This window comes from Phaethon aethereus (assembly GCF_964289735.1).
Source record: "Phaethon aethereus genome assembly, chromosome: 4".
NCBI lineage: Eukaryota > Metazoa > Chordata > Aves > Phaethontiformes > Phaethontidae > Phaethon > Phaethon aethereus.
The window spans coordinates 67,553,436-67,571,633 of NC_138578.1; the positions used below are offsets into that span (position 1 = coordinate 67,553,436).

An 18,198-nucleotide genomic window follows, 5' to 3' on the forward strand; every position below is an offset into this window, starting at 1 on the left:
AATACCCGTTTGGCCAGCCTGGGTCAGCTGTCCCGGCTGTGTCCCCTCCCAGCTCCCCGTGCACCCCCAGCCTGCTCGCTGGCCAGCCAGCACGAGAAGCTGGACTGTCCTTGACTGCTCAGCTACAACTCAAAACATCAGCACGTTACCAACATTTTCTCATCCCAAATCCAAAACACAGCCTCACACTGGCTTCTGTGAAGAAAACCAACTCTATCCTGGCTGAACCCAGGACATGTTCACATGCACACACCACTACAACATCTCAGCTTGATGGTTTTGCCTTTAGTGGTAACTGAGGTAGTGTCGTGCTTTCTGGTTCCAATGTAATACAAAACACGGTGGTGTTCTTGGGTGTGCAGTCTAGCAAAGAAAGTTTATGGAGTCCTCATCAATGAAGTTTACTTCCTAGTTATTTAAAAGATATTATTATATATTTTAAAATAAATCAGAAGAAACTGTTTGGAAACCCAAGTTATGTTTTGTTACAAATACAAATATATAGAAATGTATTGATTTATAGACCTGTACCTATATATGTTTGTACAGGTATATGTGCTGCCTATGAACTGAGAACATTTCTAATGTACCATTTTAAGAGAAAAGCATTTATTTGAAATACTGCAAATAGAGCCTCGATTGAGGTCCCAATTTAGAATTTAATTGGAATTATTGCTTACTTTGTTGTTCACAAGGGTTTTTTTAATAGTGCCTTATAAAAAGACAGAAAAGATAGACATTATTTCACTGCTAATCAAAAAAAAATATTGAAGTTATTGTAACTGAGCAATAATTAAAATGTAGTCCACACATTTTTATCGGGTTTCTAACCAGGTTATGACTCAAAATAATGTTTTCATTGGTTGCAGCGTACCTTGATAAAATAACGCTGTTCTTGAGACACCTCTCTCTCCATCTTCTCCTTTCAATGCATAAGGTATCACCTTGAATTACTTCAATTTTCATGTCTCCTCCATCTGTTATTTCTTTTTCCTCCTTACTGGATTGCCAGCTTTCAGCTGACTGACTTGTTTTCTCATCTAAATGCTCACTTTATTATTTTTTTCTCAGTGTGTGATTTTTGTGAACTCTATTTTTTATATTGCGCCCTTTAACTGAAGTCAGACTAGCTATGGTTTCCCTGCAGCTTTCTCCCTTTTTTCCTCTCTGACAGAAACATAGAGAGCGTGCACACTTTTTCAGGGAGGCTGATGAGCCCAGAAAGGATGTCTAACCGCTTCCCATAGCTCGCATAATGAAAATTACACCCTTGTCATGGGCTATCTCTTCCAATGTTAGCTATCCCACTGCTTTTCCGGTGTCATGGTACTTGTATTTTTACAGCGATATAGCATTGACTTGTGCTTCATATGTGATCCCTTATAGGCACCTACATCTTTGTGAAAAGAACTGACTAAACCTGCGTTGGTACTTTGCCATGGTCTCTGCTGAACTGTTGTTTATTTTACGCCATTGCTTTTATTGATTTATTTTATTCAGGCCCATGTCTGAACCACTGTTCAGACCATTCAGACCATTACGCTCTGGTTGCTCCACATTCATCTCCATCCTCTTTTCATACTTTGCCTTCCTTTAGTACCAAACTCTAATTGATTCTCAGATCATGCATCAGCTTTCTTTTTTCCAAGCTGTATGTTTGTGAGTGCCAAAGCATACTCTTGGGAGCACTGCAGAATGAGTGCAGCCCAATTTCATTCTCGTTTTGGTTTTGGGGTTGTTGGTTTTTTTTTTTTTTTAAACTACGTATTTGTCACTCTGTACTTGTCCTGGTCCATACCATCTCTTACACCTGACCAGAGATTTATAATATCACATGAGCAAGATGTCAGTCAGCCTTTATCAATAGATTTCTTCAAATCCAGGTTTGGCAAATCTTTTCTGAACAGCCATGCCTACTTTTAAATTAACTTTTTCTTATTGAATACCAGGTAACTTTTAATTTTTTTCCTACAGTGTAAAGATACATGCCTCTTCCAAAATCAGGATGAATAAACAGACCTTGTCTTCCTAGCTCCGTGCTTTTGGGCCAACAGCTCTAGACACTTTATAACTCCAGAAAAGTTACTGTTTCTGCTGCCGTTCTTATGGCAAATTGGACATTCTGTTCTTGTGGAACAGGTCTAGCAATTTATATTTCTATTTTTTTCATAACTGAAGGAAGGGGACCTTTTTATGATGCTGATTTCTCTCATGTTCTAGATATCAGTAAAGGCTGCTTAGATTATTCTTCAAGGTTCTTTGGAGTAGAGATAATGGTATCTATTGCTTCATTAAGAGGATGTAAATATTCAGTGAGAAACTTCATGCTTTATGGAGACCTAGGCTTTTTTTCTGCATTCTTTTGTTTGGTTTTGTCAGTCTGACAGATTTTACTGTCTGATTTGTTTCAGCAGCAGAAACTCACCTGTTTGCATTCAGCTTTATCTGTTCCTTACCATAAATTAAATTTAGACAGTAGTTTCACAAACTTTTCTTTCAATGGCTGTGCCAGCTCACCTGCTCTCTGTTCTCTGCTTACTGCCACGTGCTCCTTTCTGTCTCTGCTTTCAGGCATACATCAAAGGAATCTGTGCTGCTGTCTTTTGTCATGGTTTATCTGTAAGTGCGGCAGGTAGCTTAACTTGGCTGTAGCTCTTTCTTCAGTGATGGTCAACTTTAGACCTGTTTTCCTTACTGCTCACATACCAGTAGAAATGGCCTTAAGTTAGCATTAGCTTAGGACTTAAAATCCTTCCAAAAGCGTAAGCCTATGCATTTCTACTTGTGTTTGAATGTTTTATATCAGTTGTTAAGCCATTAGTGAGTAATGTGATTACATTCTTCATGTTTTTCCAAGCAGGTCTTCTGTAGGGTGTTCTTACTCTTTGTTTTAATTTTGCAGCTCAGGGGAGAGTATTTCTAAATTGTGGTCCTGCTAGGAATTCAAATAATAAGACTGTCACATTTCATATTAAAATACATGCATACATAAAAATTAAGATGCTTAGGGAAATCAGTCTTTTCAGATGGAACTTGTCACAGGTTCCTCTTATCTAAGGTGCAGATTTCACAGATATACAGAGATTATACTTGATGTTTTACTGACACAGGCTTACCCTCAAAGTTGTCTATTTCAAACTATTGAAATCTTGATTGTTTGCTTCACATAGTGGATTATTTTCCTGTACATGAAATGGAAGCCTAGCTGAAAAATTCTTGTCTAGAAGATGTAAAAATACAATATGATACTTTTATTAATCCAAAAAAATATTGTCTTATTCCTCACTTAGATGGTGCGTTTATCTGTGTCATGTTTTCCATTCGGAATGGAGGCCAAATTGGGGGGGGGTTGGGGGGGGTGGGGAGCGGGAATTACCTAAAGTCAGGTTTCAATGTTCTTATTGGGGCACTTAGCATAAATTACAAAGCATTCAGTAACAATCATTTATTTTTAAAATTTAAGAAATGTAGTTACAACACAAATATAAATTTAAGAGCTCTACTTAAGGTATCCATTCTTAAAATTGTGGTGGTATTTCTTACCTGTCTTTCTAGTCTAAAGTTCTAGAGATGTATGTTTGAAGAAATTCTTCTTTTGTATATCATATTTTTTCCTGAGATAGCTTATATTTATCAGTTTACTACTCACAGCTGTTTTAAAATTGTATTTAAGTAGTAGAATTCTCAGAAAATGAAATTACTTATTTGCAAATTATTGTTTGACCTTCCTTAATTCAGAAGTCTGGTGGCTTATAAACCACCCAGGGACTGTCTCACCATATTTCTGAGATGATCTCCCTCCATAATATGATTGCATTTGTAATGACAAAAACTATTATGAATTAAAGATTTGAGATTAGTCCAGCTCAAATGACAAGATTCACGTAGCTGTATTCATCCCAGTATTGAGATGGTGGCATTCTGTTTCCCGAGAACCACCTGAACCAGCATACTTAGTTCTGAACCTCCAAGCCTCAGCCTTATCGTACCATCATACCTCATTCAAAAACATTTTTAATTATGAATAAGTAGAATAAAAATCGCAAAAAACTTTTCTGTTAACATACATTTCTAAGGCAAATGCAACAGTAGTCATCTGCACAACAGGTGTTCAGGGTTTTTTAAATTTATTTGCATGCTACCAGCTTCTAATAATGTGTAGAAATTAGGTAGTTTTCTTCAATGGAACTGATGATCAGAGGCAGACCTGTTTCACAGCAGTACCTGGATGCTAAGAATTGATTATGCTCGTCATAAAATTAATGATGCTTCCTTGCAACCACTAGATTCTTAGCTGGTTTTTGTTTCAGAAATCTTTGAAGACCGTAGTATGCTGTGAATGATTTGAGATCATAGTCCTATTTTTTTTTTAACAGGTCTAATGCTATCACCACTAGTAAATTATGCCCTAAAATTTTACCACTTCTTCATACCCATTCAGAGGCAGCTTACATTAATATTTTGCTTCCTTGTTCTTTAGGAACCCTCTGCCTTCTGTGGACCGCTAAATAATCTGTACTAACACAAAACATAGTGGTTCTTACCGAAAAGATCACAAGTTCTAAACAACTTTCTAAGTCAGGCTGCTTTAAATAATTATAACTCAAAAAGGGTGCAGGAATGTTGTCTATACTTAAACTTCTCAACATACATTCCAGGCTGCCCTCTATTTTGGGGAGCCAGCAGTACTGAACTCTACTTCCATGGCTGTGCAAGTCTGATTTTTTTTTTTCTTTTAATACTTCTTTTGGTTCCCCATTTCTGCAATGAAGTTGCAGTTTAAACCTTTTATGTTGCCTCTGGTCTGTTATGTGTAAGGGAGTGAGAACATTTTCTAGAGCTGACTGGTTTTGGGGGGAAACTCATGTTACTTCTGTGACTGTGCTCTGAAACTGTTGTCACCTATTCCACTTGCCCAACTTTTCCCTGAAAACGCGTACAATATGTTGTGTGGTTCTACTGTTGTGCTGTCTTCTTTGAAGATGAATTAGTGATGCAAAAGGTGCAACAAACACCCACTGCTCTATAGTTTTGTCTCTGTGCAAGTTAAACCGCAAAAAACTTTTCCACCCTAACTTCAGTCTGGGACTGTGTCTGGTTCTGATTTCTCACCATCTTTTTGTCTCCATTCAGTTCACCTCCTGTCTTGGTTCTGCCTTGTGTACTGTTTTATTTGTCTTAGTCCTCCAGGAGTGTTAAACCCAGCTCTTATGTCTAATTTTTAAAAGATTCCCTGGATATTGCTTATCTCCCTATCTTGCTTTGATCTAATTGGGTATGCCATCTCCAGGGCTTTTCTGTCTTTCTCTCAGATTGCCAAACGGGATTCCATCCACTCAGATGAAAAATCTTATTTCTTATTACAATGAGAACCCATTTGATGATGGGAAACAAGACATTTCTTTGTAGATTCCTTTGTTGTTGCATTTTGGCACTGTGGAAAGATGAGTTTAAATTTTAGAGGCAATAAATCTGTGTGTGCTTGCTTTAATTTCAATGTATGTTGCATTATCAAATCAAATCTCTGTTTGAAAGCATGCTGAGCCTACTGTAGTCACTGCAGATTTTAACCTAATATATTCCACTATTTCCTTTTCTAGGAAATGTTTGAATAGTTTGTATAGAGAGAATTTTTCTATGCTGCTAAAATTTTACTATTTCTACTCAGTATTTTTGAAACCTCTCTGTAAAGGCCTCAGGTCAGTGCTATATGTCACAAATGCTCTCATGCTTTCCAAGCTATAAATTTGCACATCATTGATGGTGTGTTTAACGAGTTCGGTTTGCAGAACTTTTGTCAGACAGGAGGGTAAAAAACAGTTTGACCTAGCTCTCAGCTAGTTGGGAATGAGCTGTTTTTATTCTGTGAAATAAGTGTTGCAAAAAATTGAGAGAAACATAACCCTACAATGATGCTTTCATAGTAATTTTAAAGCATGCAAATGTACAACATTGATGGTAATCTCTTTGATAGGAAATGCTGAGGAGTCACCTAACAGATAGAAACATTTATCCCTATTCCTACTTTTGCTGGGTGGCCTTGATGTGTCATAGACTTAGATCAACTCAGCAAATGTGTGGACTTGAGCTAGCCAGAATTTTTTAACTTTGTAATTTCTGTACAACAGGTGTCAAATTCCTATTTTTCCTGAAGAGTGCAGTTCCAAACTGCATAGAAAATAGGCTGCCAAGCACAAAAAGAAAATAATGTTCTTTGAGCTTATCAACTTACTACATACGTTGATATAGCTCTCATGTCCTCCTATTAAAATCAGTGTTTTTGTTATCATAACAATGATTTGGGTAAAGCCAGAGAAGCAAAATTTCTAGAAATATTTGTATTCAAGTAGTTTTAACTGGAAGTATGGACAAAAACAGGCTTTTGCCTGTTGGCATGGGAAAGCCCCTTGTTGCTCACTTTAATAGAAGGTTGAATTCAAAAACCTTTCTATTTAATTCCTTGGCTTTAATGGTAGGAGGAAAGCTTCAGTGGAGAAAGATGATCTTTTTAGGTCCTAGCAGGCCTGGAGATGTACCATACAACCACACATAGCGTTGGCTGCTTAGTAGCCAGGGGAGACTAGCCAGGACTTCAGCATCCATCAGCATTATTCCAATTTGGCTGCTGTGATTTGTTAGACTTAATAGGCAATTGCCTGTTTATTCCAGTGCTATTGAAAGAGTGTGAATTCAGAGATGATTTAGTAACAGTGATTTGGGAATCAAGACTTACAAAAGCTGGAAAAAAACCCACAAACATCTAGTTTTCTAGACCCCGGTTTTGTGTGCAGCAGCATCCAAAGCAAGCCAACAGCATGCGCAGGCATCCTCAGCTTGCACTGGCCAACCAGTGTGTCCTGTCACTAGTAGAGAACTCCAGGATGTTGAGTAGAGACATGCTACAGGCTTCATGGCCTCTAGTAGCATCTGTCTGTAACCTTCAGGTCCTCCTGCCAGGAGGGTTCCTGTATGAAACATCTCTCTTTCGAGGAATGCTTAGTGCACAGTCGACCTTTTGTAAGCAGAGCAGAATAAAATGTACAGTAGCATCTGTTGGTGGATTCAGCTAGAGAAATTCAACAGCTTTATTTAATTTTACACCTTAAAGCAGAGACTGTAATTAAAAATACTATTTAAATATACCATTTTCATACCTTTTTACATCAACAGCTAGAAAATACGTCACTACAGGTAAAAGAATGAAGAGCGAGATTAAACACTATTTTCTTCTTGGTTAACAAATATATTAATGCAGATCTCTAACTGTATTATTTTCCACTTCATTTTTACTGAGGTAAAATTTCCAAAAATACTTGAACTTTTTATGTTCATGTTACTCATAGTGGTGAACTGAAAAAAATTAACATTTTTTTATTCCCATTATTATGCATTCTCTTAAAATGCCAAACTCTTGAGTTTCCTAGAGTTCTTCTGTAAGAGGTAAATTACTGCATGAAATTACCAGCATATACTTCAGTTCTAGTTTTGCAAATTCAGTCCTCCCTTTTACAACCTGTAGAGAAACCTGTACAAACCCCAAAAGATAAAAGAGTAGGACAGGCCCTCAGAAAGTGCTGTTTGGCAGTATCATAGCACTCTGCATTTGCAGTCCAAGCAAATGGCAAGGAATTTTTGTCACAATTGCACTAAATCCTAGTATTCACTTGCCTGCTGCTAGCAGTGGTGTTTGGAAAACGTCCATACTGACTTTGTGAATAAACTAGGAATTGTACTAAGTAACATGCCAAATCATCTGAGAAGCATGAACCTTTAGTTTTTTCTTTTTGGCACTTGCCCAGCACTAAACAAGGTTTATGTATCTACTGCTTTAAAGATGGTAGAAATGCTGTTGTTTAAAGCACTTTGCAGGTATATACTCCTTCAGAGCTTGCAATTTCTTAATTCCCACAGCATTTATGTTCCTTTTAGATAATAACAACCACCACCACCACAAAAAAAAAACCCACTAACCACACAAAACCAAAAAAAACCCAGCCACAAACCCCCAAACAAAACAACATTCCAGCCCTATCTCTTCATTTAGCTGTTAATTATTTCTGTTAAGAGTTTGAGTTTTGCTACTTGGCCACACCTGGAAAGCACACTGAGTAGGGGTGGGGAAAGCTGCAAGACTTCAGAAGCCAGCCCTTGCAGCACCTCATATATACACTTAATCCCATGGTCATAAGAAAAGGCTTTGACTTTCCACAGGGCAAAGTTTCAAGGCTGAAGAAGTGGTAAATTCAAGAAAGTAACCTTGCTGACTAAAGTCTTCTCTGTCACCTACACTTGTACTCTGTGTTTCCTATGGGAAGGAAAATACCAGACCAACAAGAGCATGTGCAAACCAGGAGGAAGGAAAAGGGTACAAAGCAAAAACAAGACAAAAAGTAGAGGCAGAAGAAGGGGGACACAAGGAAGGGTGGGGCATGGGAGCAGTACCCCAGGTACAGAGGGTTAGGAACTGGGGTTAGTAAATTAGGAGTGCCATGCCAGAAAGACATGCCATGCCAGACAGGCACACAGCCTTCTAGAGAGCTTGCATAAAATGTAGAAGAATGAAAATTGTGATTCAGATCATCTGTGAAAAATAACAATGTTACACAAGCTGTCTTTCCCTCTTGGCATGACTTAGGAAAAAGTTTAATCAAAGTCAATCAATAGTATTTGAGTAACACAAGCTAGTATGTTTTAGGTTATAGTCTCATAATTAATTACTGAATGTCCTTAGCTAGACTCTTCACCCAGATAAACATTTTACTTCAGCAGATTCAATCCTTGATAATTTGCACCCAAGTGCTGTGATGAACCTGGTGTCCTGAAATGCAGCAGGTACAAGCCATTAAGAGATATTCTTGCTGCTTAAACACACCTTTGATGGGAGAAACTATGTGCAGGTAGTTTATAGCATGATCATTACCTCCTACACTTAATTACAACACATAGAACTTCATTTTTAGTATCTCAGTAATTAGAAATATTTCCAACTTTGTATCATTCTTGCAGTCTTTGAAATATTTGAAAAGGATGGTGAGAAACAGTGAATTGCACATAGGACACAGATCACTGCAGGAAGTAGGCAGTGAAAAAAAAAATTTTAAAGATTAGTAGGGATAGAGAGGTTTGAAATTAGGATTTCCAAACTCTACCTTCTTGTCTTCTGAGTGTGCATAACTACCGTGCCTTTTATACTATACTAAGGAAGAAATGTTTCACAGTGAGGGTGGTAAAACCCAGTCACAGGTTGCCCAGAGAGGTGGTAGATGCCCCATCACTGGAAACATTCAAGGTCAGGTTGGACAGGGCTCTGAGCAACCTGATCAAGTTGAAAATGTCCCTGCTCATTGCAGGGGCATTGGACTAGATGACTTTAAAGGTCCCTTCCAACCCAAACTGTTCTATGAGTCTATATGGCAACAGTGAGAGTATGATTCAATTCACTTACATCCTAGTCTGCTTAGTGATTTCCACAAAGGGCTGGGTTCCTTTTCCTTCTTGTGTTACTTATTTTCCTAGATTTGAAACAAAATAGAAACTGTCTACATATTAGTCCTTTTGTGGCTGTACTAAGTTAACGATGTCAGCAAAAAGCCACAACCCCACATTGTTGCCCAGTTCCTGCTCTGTGGTTTTACAGCAGTCAGCTGGACACGATTTAAGGCAGGCCAGCCTGCAGAACACACCTCTTTCACCTGTGCGAAGGAACAGCACGAGCAGGAGCCTGACCTAGGACAGGCCCTCGGCTACTTGAACGCAAACAAGCCCGATCAACTTGTACAACATGGAGAGCACAGCGCAGTCAGGTTCTGACCTCAGTGTTTCTGGAACATAGTAAAACAAGAAAACCACCCCAACAGTATACACAGTTTGTCACCATCTCATCTTGGCTCTTACCAGTTTGCTTGTTTGCAGGGGCAGAGGAAAGCATACTAAACTTTTTCTCATTTTTTTTCCCCCCCTCTCCCACCCCTTTTCTCACAGCACACTACAAGTGAAAGTCTCGGAGCCGCAGAATTCAATAGACATGAACACAGAAAATGAACATTTGAAGTCCATAAAGATGTGCCTTAATCAGCCCACTGAGTGGAATCTGAGTTTTTCAGCAGCATCTCTCGCCAGCTGTAAAGTTTTTAACCAAAATCTCAAAACTGATGAGAACAAATAGATCACAGCTGTTCTTGCACTATTATTTTGTACATTGTTCCTGATCTTTTTTTCTGCTGAATAATAAGCATTTATTACATTGATCTTGAAATGATCTTGTGATTTGGCTTTATATTACTACTAGCATTATTCATTTTGATGTACTTTTTCTTTTTTTAAGTATAAAGGTTTCACATCTGACCATCATGAAATTCTTGCAGTACAAATTTATATCAGAATCAGATGTTCCCCTTTAATAGTATTGTGATTTTTCTATGTTCTTTAATTATTACTTCCCAATTTTATTTTTGTGCACGAAAGTTAATATATTATGTAATTTGTGGCATAGGTGACCATGTAAAGATTTATGGTAATAACAATTAAAACAAATCTGTAACAGGTGGAGACCAACTACCTCGAAGAAAAGCAGTAAAAAGAAAAGGTAAATTAATCTGAGATCTCCTTTGCAAACAGATTGAAATGTATTGAACCACCAGTTTGTTTCTGCAGTACGCTTTCATCTTCATTGATCTTGAAAACTGCTGTGTGACAGTGTTTAAGGACTATAATGTCAAAAAGAAGGGCCAAGCCTGCAGGAGACTCTCTTGGAAAGATTGTCATTCAACAAATCTGTATCTGCACTTTTTGAGGTTTCTGCTAAATGGTCTTTCGTCCCCTTTTGTTTTTATGAATTTATGCCTGCCACCAATTAAAATGGATGTAAATGCTCTTCCTATTTCCTTTTTTCCTCCCCCCGTGTACTTTGAAAACTCAATGTAAACATCAAAATTTTGAACTCTACTCAAAGTAGTAGTAAATGGTTGTAGCTGACTACATTGTACACATTCCATGCTTAGATCAGCTTTAGCAAGGTTCATGTACTTCATTCATCAAAACTTTATTATTAATAGAGCTATAACAAAAGTGTTAGAATAAAACCATATGATACATTTCTCTTTTCTGGAGTCATACATTCAATAGCTAGAGTAGAGGTTTCTTAACTCAACTTCTTAATAAGTTGTCTGTCCTTTACTTGCCAAGAACTAATTTTCCAGAAGGAAATGTCCTTGGAAGATACTGTGTTTTATAAAACAAAGGTTTTAAGGATTCACTTAAAATTATCATCTTATGTAACAAAGTGAAGATGCAATGCTTCTTTACAGAAGTTTGTTGGTTTGCAGGTGCAATCCCGTAACTGAAATGAAAAAGTTGTCGTGAATTTGGGTAAGTCTCACAAGATCCCACAAGGATATTGGGTCACCAAAGTGTCAGACAGTGCAGAACATGATTAAAAGAATGAACATTCATCATCATGACACGCTGCCTAAGAGGGTCTTTATGTATGTCAACTATTTAATGCACTTGGATTCTATAGTGCAAGAAAGCCAGAGAGAGAATTAAACTTCCTGGGGGAGAGGCACTGAAGTTGACTTCAGTGGAGCCCCACCAAAGCAGAAGGAACAGTAAGGAGCCAGGGCTATCTTGAAGAGGGACATAAAAAGTCTTACAGGCAGTGGTAATGCAGCTTCAAGGAGCAGATGCCAGGTGGATTTTCTCATTTCAGAGACCAAGTAAAAATACCAGAACATTTCTGTCACTTGCCTCCAGGCAGCTGTCTGTTTCCATTAACTTTTAACAATTATGATCCCTTTATGTCATACTGAGTTCCAATTGGCTTACAAGTTCAAAAGTTTTCAGATAGGCATCAGATACAGGCATAGCCCAAGCTTACTAACTGCTTCTTTAAGTCATACAATAAACAACAAAACTAGAAAAAGAAATGTTCTTGGTGCAGCACTCACCCTTCACCTTGCAACAGCCACCAGCCAAAGACTACTTATCAAGAGAAAGTGCTTTAGTTTGTAGTCTGAAGGGACCTATTAGGCAAGCAAACAAAACCAATCTCAAAACTGGTTTTTAAAAAAAAAAAAACTAGTGTAGGAATAAACATGGGATCACTTTAAGTTTGACAATAAGCAACCACTGCTATTTTACCATTATTTAATAAAGATTCAACTCTAGGTCTAGTGTGGCTCATGGTTGACACCCTGTTGTGTTTAGCCAGCAAAAAGACAAAAGGATGCACAGTAACTGGTTCAGAGCAACAAAGAGGCTGTTTAGAGGTCAGTTAGAACATCTTAGGGATTAAAATTTTATTCCTTAATTAAGCAGCCAGGAAGTTGGGTACTTTCAACCCATAGAATAAAAATAATTAAAAAGTAAATAATCAGTAAATAAAAGTCTGCAACATTATTTTAGCTAGAAAGAGTAATGCATACCAAGGCAAGACTTTTTCACTTGCAGGTACTAAGGTATACATCCAGACCAGGCTCCTTATCACCTTTGGATGTACTCTATTGCTACCACACCCAGCTTTCTCAGAAAGTCAGCCACATACTTTTAAACCTGGATTATTGCTAATAATCAGCTTTGAAAAATACAACACACATCTGATCATCCTACCCTGCAATTAAGCAGCCATCCCTCCTCAAAAGATGAAGTAATTTTGCATGAGCATACACCAACAGGGAGCCGGGCAGGGGAAGAGCCCAGAGGGGCTGGAAATTACATGCCAGCTGCTGGTCAAGTTTCTAGCCTGGAAGAGGACCACGGGGTAATTCAGGGACCTCAGGAGGTTGGTAGCCTTACAGCCTGCTCTAAGGCAGGCCAGCTGTGAGGCTCTTCAGGACTTGATTCAGCCAGGTCTTAAAAACCTCCTAGGACAGAGCCTGCACAGCCTCTCCAGGCAACCTATTCCAACTGTTCACAACCTGTTCCACTGCTGCCTTCTCCTTAAGTTCTAGCCTGAGTTTCAACTTATGCCCATTATTTTTTGTCCTCCCATCATGTGCAATAAAGAGCCTGGTTCCATCTCCTCAACAGACTCCTTGTAGGTAAACTGGGGGTCCTCCCAACACCCACAGGCTGAACAAGCCCAGCTCCCTCAGCCTCTCCCCACAGGGCAAGCACTCCAGCCCCCCAGCCAGCTTGGGGGCTCCACTGAACTCACTCCACTGTGTCAGTGTCTCTCTTCTACTAATACACACCAGCAACGCCATATCCAAAGCAGAGAGGTCCACTGACCGAGAGCTGACTTCAGGGAAATGTGATCTTTTCAGTACAGCATTCCAAAGAGATGCCAGAGACAGAACCTGCATGGGTGGCAAGGTACAAGAGAACAACAAGAAGGCAAAACTGAAGGTCTTCAGTTTATTCAGGAAGGCATTCCTAGAGAAGACTTCATAAATTTTTATTGATCCTGCTTTTGCTAGAAACTCAATCAAAAGAGTGGACTAGGAGCAGTTGGTTGAAGTTTGCTCTTCTGTTCATGGCATAAGAACAAGCCACTCACAAGAGCAAGGGTGAGAGAGAACTTGTAACTGAAGTAATTAAAAAAGAACAACTAAACTTTAAAAGCACAAGAGAAGCTCTGATTGACAATCAGAAATATAATAATCAGGAAATACATCACCCTTTTGAACTATGTTCAGGCAGCATTCAAGGGGACAGATACTGTCTCTGATCTCAAGTTGCTGCATGTCTGCAAACTCACACTAGAACACAAGTTGGGGATTTGAAGAAAAGAATTATCAAAAGAGGGAGCTCAGGACTTCAAAATTCTGTTTAAAATGATGAATAAAAATAATTCATCACAGTTACATAAGCTTCAGAACAGCAAATATCAGCAGAAAAGTGTGTCTTGGCATTTTGTGGTTTGACAAGTTTCCAACAAAAACTGGAAGGGAGGAAAAGCAACACAATCCTGTCTGTTTTCTATATGCAAGCTTGAAAATAGCATAATAGTTTGGGCACTACACTTTGGGAACGCTATTTTTCACTTGTGTCCCTACGCCATTTCTGAGAATTACCACTATTATCATTTCCAGTGTATTACCTATTTTAAATACAAGTTCCTTAGAAAGCTGCATTTGGCATCAGTAGTTGAGATGCGCATGTCAAGCAATCAACATGAGTTTTATCCGAGTGCCTTGGAAATTATCTATATCATAGCAAAAGACAGACATGATTGACAGAGTGTTTCCAAACCAAAAAAATAGCATTTCCAGAGTGAATCTGCTCAGCTACCAGTGACTACTACTTGCCATTTAAAGTTAATCTTTTACTGTGTCTCAAACTCCCGACTATTCCTGGATATGCCATTAGAAAAAGGTTTGTGAACTTCAAAGCTACAAAGAACCACAATTGTATGCCACTTTAAAATGACAGTACACAGACCTTATGAAGTATTTCATTTTTTGTCCTTTCTGTACTTAAGTATTCCTTTCCTTATTGGATCTTATTTTGTACCACAAATATTTTTATGCTTTTCTAAAAGCACATTACTGATTTTATATAACAAGGTAAAGATCAGTAGCAGACTTTGAGGCTTAGGTTTGTAAAATCAATTTTACCATTTCAACGTTATTTAAAATAAAAGTGGACACATACCTGCAGGAAGCATAATTCACAATAAAGATTAATTCTGTTTTATGTTAACATGAACAATAAAAACTGGTCAGCAGATACAGAGGCCAATAAATGAAGAAAGTAGGGGCATTAAAGGTAGGTACATTCAAAATTGCTGCCATCACAAGCAACCACTCCAGGTCACAAAATCTCTCTGAATAATGTTAAATACCAAAACAACTTTAACTATTAAGTACTTACCACCAACAGCAATTTTTATTTGCAGATAGAAGGTATTCTTCTCTATAAAGCAAAATAAATCCAATTTAAAAATCCAAGTTTTGTTCAGGTAATATTTTAATATGGTTTTATTACATTAATGATGGATTTCATATCGGGAAAAGTCATCAAAAGCATCTACTTAAAAGAAGTTAAAAGCTCCTAGAAAAATCTAGAATTATACATGATCATACTATAAAAAGAGTTAAATATGACTAACAACAGAGAAAAAAAATCTTATTTTTCAAGTCTGATGTTAAGTACCAGTACGCTCTCCTTTTGTCTTCATTGATCTGCTTCCCTATTCAAAAGTCTTGAAAGATTCATTCTTGTTTTTTCAAGTGCCACTGTTTTTGCTCGTCTTGAAGGCCTTGAACTTGGCATTGGGACCAATTCTGGAATTTCATCGCCACTGAAATGTAAAATATTTTAAAGTAAGGCCAAAAACACTATGCAAACTGAAGAGGTTTTATATTAACAAACTTGAAACATGGTCTTAAAGAGCAAAAGTACTTGGTAACAATAATAAACATTTTCTTTTTGAGAAAAAGGTATTAACATTTTCCAAGTGATAGAGCAGTATCAGTAAAGATAACCAAGTGTTAGCACTTGCAAAATAAGCAAAACCCCCAAAAGATTAGGTGGTATCAAGGTAAACACACCAAACAGGCAAAAGGGAATGATTGACCCTGGTCACTCTAAAGTCCGTGGATTACTTGCTTGAGAAAGTGTGAGCACAGTTGAAAATTACAAAGATTATGTCATTTTAATGCCTACATCCTATAAGATCATAAGGGAAGGAATACACTGTGTATATACCCTTATCAGTCATTTCTAGAAGTTTATCAACTACATGTTGAAGAACAAGCAACAAAAGTGTGGAGGAGGGAAAGAATTTAAATTAAAAAATTGATTCCTCCACAGAACAGTTATTAAAAAAACAGAAAAAGGGATCGGAAGAAGAGTAATAATGTAAGCCAAAAAAAAAAAAAAAATTAACTTTTGTCAGCTCAAATGTGTGATAACTCCACACACAAAAGGTAGGTTAAAAAAAAGTTACAGGCTCTTAGGCAATGATAATAAAACGTGAAGCTGTCAAACCTGCTATTGTTTCAAAAGTACTAGTTCAAAGAAAATTTTTCTTCTTAAGTATTTATCTGTGTATTAGGAATACAGAATATTATTCTATAGAGAATAGAGAATATTATTGGTGGAGAGAAAAGGATTTACCTTTCACTACTGCATTTTACAGTTGCGCCAGTTTTTCTCCTGCTCACAGGCCTCTCTCCTGCCGCAGCTTTCCGTTGTCCTAAGTATAAGCAAAAGCCTCTTTTTGTATCACAACACCATTTCTTTTCTTAAACTAGTTTTCTATTTTTCTTCACTGTTTGATGTTGCATTGAAACATATAAATATTCAGAATGTGGTGACAAAATGAAAGCAACAAGAAAAAACCTGCAATGTACCACGGCTCCCATGAACACCTGTATGTTACTGTAAATGACTGTGGCCAAATTATCTTGAAATCCTGTACTCTGACTTTTTAAATTCTGTGCCGTTGGGAGAGGCTAATGGCACAAAAATTTCCACAAAACAGACTATTTTAATCTTTTAACAAATAAAATTTTAAAAACTACAATGGAGTATGAAGACTGAATGGTTTTTATAGCTGTATGTTCACAAAAAGTTAGTGTGAAATTATTTTCTTAAAAACAACTAGTATTTTAGCCAGAAAAACCTAGTGCATACCTTTGCCAGCTTTGTCTCTTGTGGATTTCAATTTTGTAATTGCTTTACTTTTAACTTCATTAACTGGAGTATGAAGAGCATCTTTTTTATTTTCTGTTAAACAGAATACCACAGGCAGAAGTCACAGATAATCAACTTTGAATTTATCTTAAGTACCAATTTAAAATTTTGGCTGTTATAAAAAAGCCACACAATTTTAACTCTACTTTTTCCATAAACTAGAAATTAGGTAAAAAGGCTACAAGGGAGCTTGAAACATCACTCAGCTATAACCCTGCCCCAGCATAGGTCAGTCACATGTAAACTATTCCTAACAATTATTTAGCCCCTTCCATGACATCTTAATTCAAGCAAGTGGGGCAGAAGATCAGCTTGGCTGAACTGGGAGCTCCTCATGGAGCTCAAGAGGAAAAAGTTGTATGATTTCTGGAAGCGAGGTCAGGCTTTGCAGGAAGATTAGAGTGCCATGGTTCATATATGCAGGGAGGAAAATACAAAAGGCCAAAGCTATATTAGAGTTGAAACTGGCCAGTGTTGTGTCAGATAACTTTTTAAAGTCTGTTAATAGCAAGAGGAGGTCTAAAGAAAACATTGGACCAATACTTGTTGAAGATGGTCACCTGACTAATCGGGATGAAGAAAAAGTAGAGGCATTCCATGCTTTTTTTGCCTCAGTCAATACTGATGGACCTCAGGCTGCCTGAGTCCAAGGACCACGGGTGTGGGAACAGTGACTTTCCATTTGAGAACACTAAAATTGTAAGGGACCAGTTGTGTCAGCTGAATGTCCATAAGCTGAATATGAGCCTGCAGTGTGCCCAGGTGGCCAAGAAGGCCAACAGCATCCTGGCCTGTATCAGAAATAGTGTGGCCAGCAGGAGTAGGGAAGTGATCATGCCCCTGTACTCGGCACTGATGAGGCCGCACCTCGAATACAGTGTTCAGTTTTGGACCACTCACTACAAGGGAGACGCTGAGGTGCTGGAGCGTGTCCAGAGAAGGGCAACGAAGCTGGTGAGGGGTCTGGAGAACAAGTCTTATGAGGAGCAGCTGAGGGAACTGGGGTTGTTTAGTCTGGAGAAGAGAAGGCTGATGGGAGACTTTATGGCTCTCTTAACTACCTGAAAGGAGGTTGTAGCGAGTCTCTGTAGGTGTCAGTCTTCTCCTAAATAACAAGGGTTAGGACAAGAGGAAATGGCCTCAAGTTGCACCAGGGGAGTTAGATTGGACATTAGGAAAAATTTCTTCACTAAAAGGTTTGTCAAGTATTGGAACAGGCTGCCCAGGCAAGTGGTTCAGTCATCATCCCAGAGGTATTTAAAAGACATGTAGACGTGGTGCTTAGTGTTGGACTTGGCAGTGTCAGGTTTACAGTTGGACTCAATGATCTCAAGGGTCTTTTTCAACCTAAACAATTCTATGTTTCCAAGCTCATGGGGCCTGAGGGGATTAATCTCAATACTGAAGGAGCTAGTGGATGTTATGGCAGGACTCGCCTCGATCATCTACCAAAGGTCTTGGGCATCTGGGGAGGTCCCTGCTGACTGGAATCTAGCCAGTGTCATTCCAATTTACAAGAAGCGTGTGAGGGAAGACCCTGGAAACTACAGACCTGTTAGT

General features: G+C 38.2%; 2 protein-coding genes across 2 annotated transcripts in view; one reads left to right on the forward strand and one right to left on the reverse strand.

The window, feature by feature from the left end:
* Positions 1-10,165, forward strand: part of LCORL (ligand dependent nuclear receptor corepressor like) — a gene marked incomplete at both ends in the record, with an annotated part of 86,106 nt that extends 75,941 nt beyond the window's left edge. The window contains one exon of the mRNA XM_081998715.1: positions 9,982-10,165. Within this exon, the coding sequence (XP_081854841.1) occupies positions 9,982-10,165 (184 nt within the window). The remainder of the gene's footprint in view (positions 1-9,981) is intronic.
* Positions 10,166-15,054: 4,889 nt separating this feature from the next.
* Positions 15,055-18,198, reverse strand: part of NCAPG (non-SMC condensin I complex subunit G) — a gene marked incomplete at its 5' end in the record, with an annotated part of 29,387 nt that continues 26,243 nt past the window's right edge. Inside the window, 3 exons of the mRNA XM_081999586.1 lie at positions 15,055-15,241; positions 16,060-16,138; positions 16,579-16,671. Of these exons, the coding sequence (XP_081855712.1) occupies positions 15,115-15,241; positions 16,060-16,138; positions 16,579-16,671 (299 nt within the window). The 3' untranslated portion in view covers positions 15,055-15,114. The remainder of the gene's footprint in view (positions 15,242-16,059; positions 16,139-16,578; positions 16,672-18,198) is intronic.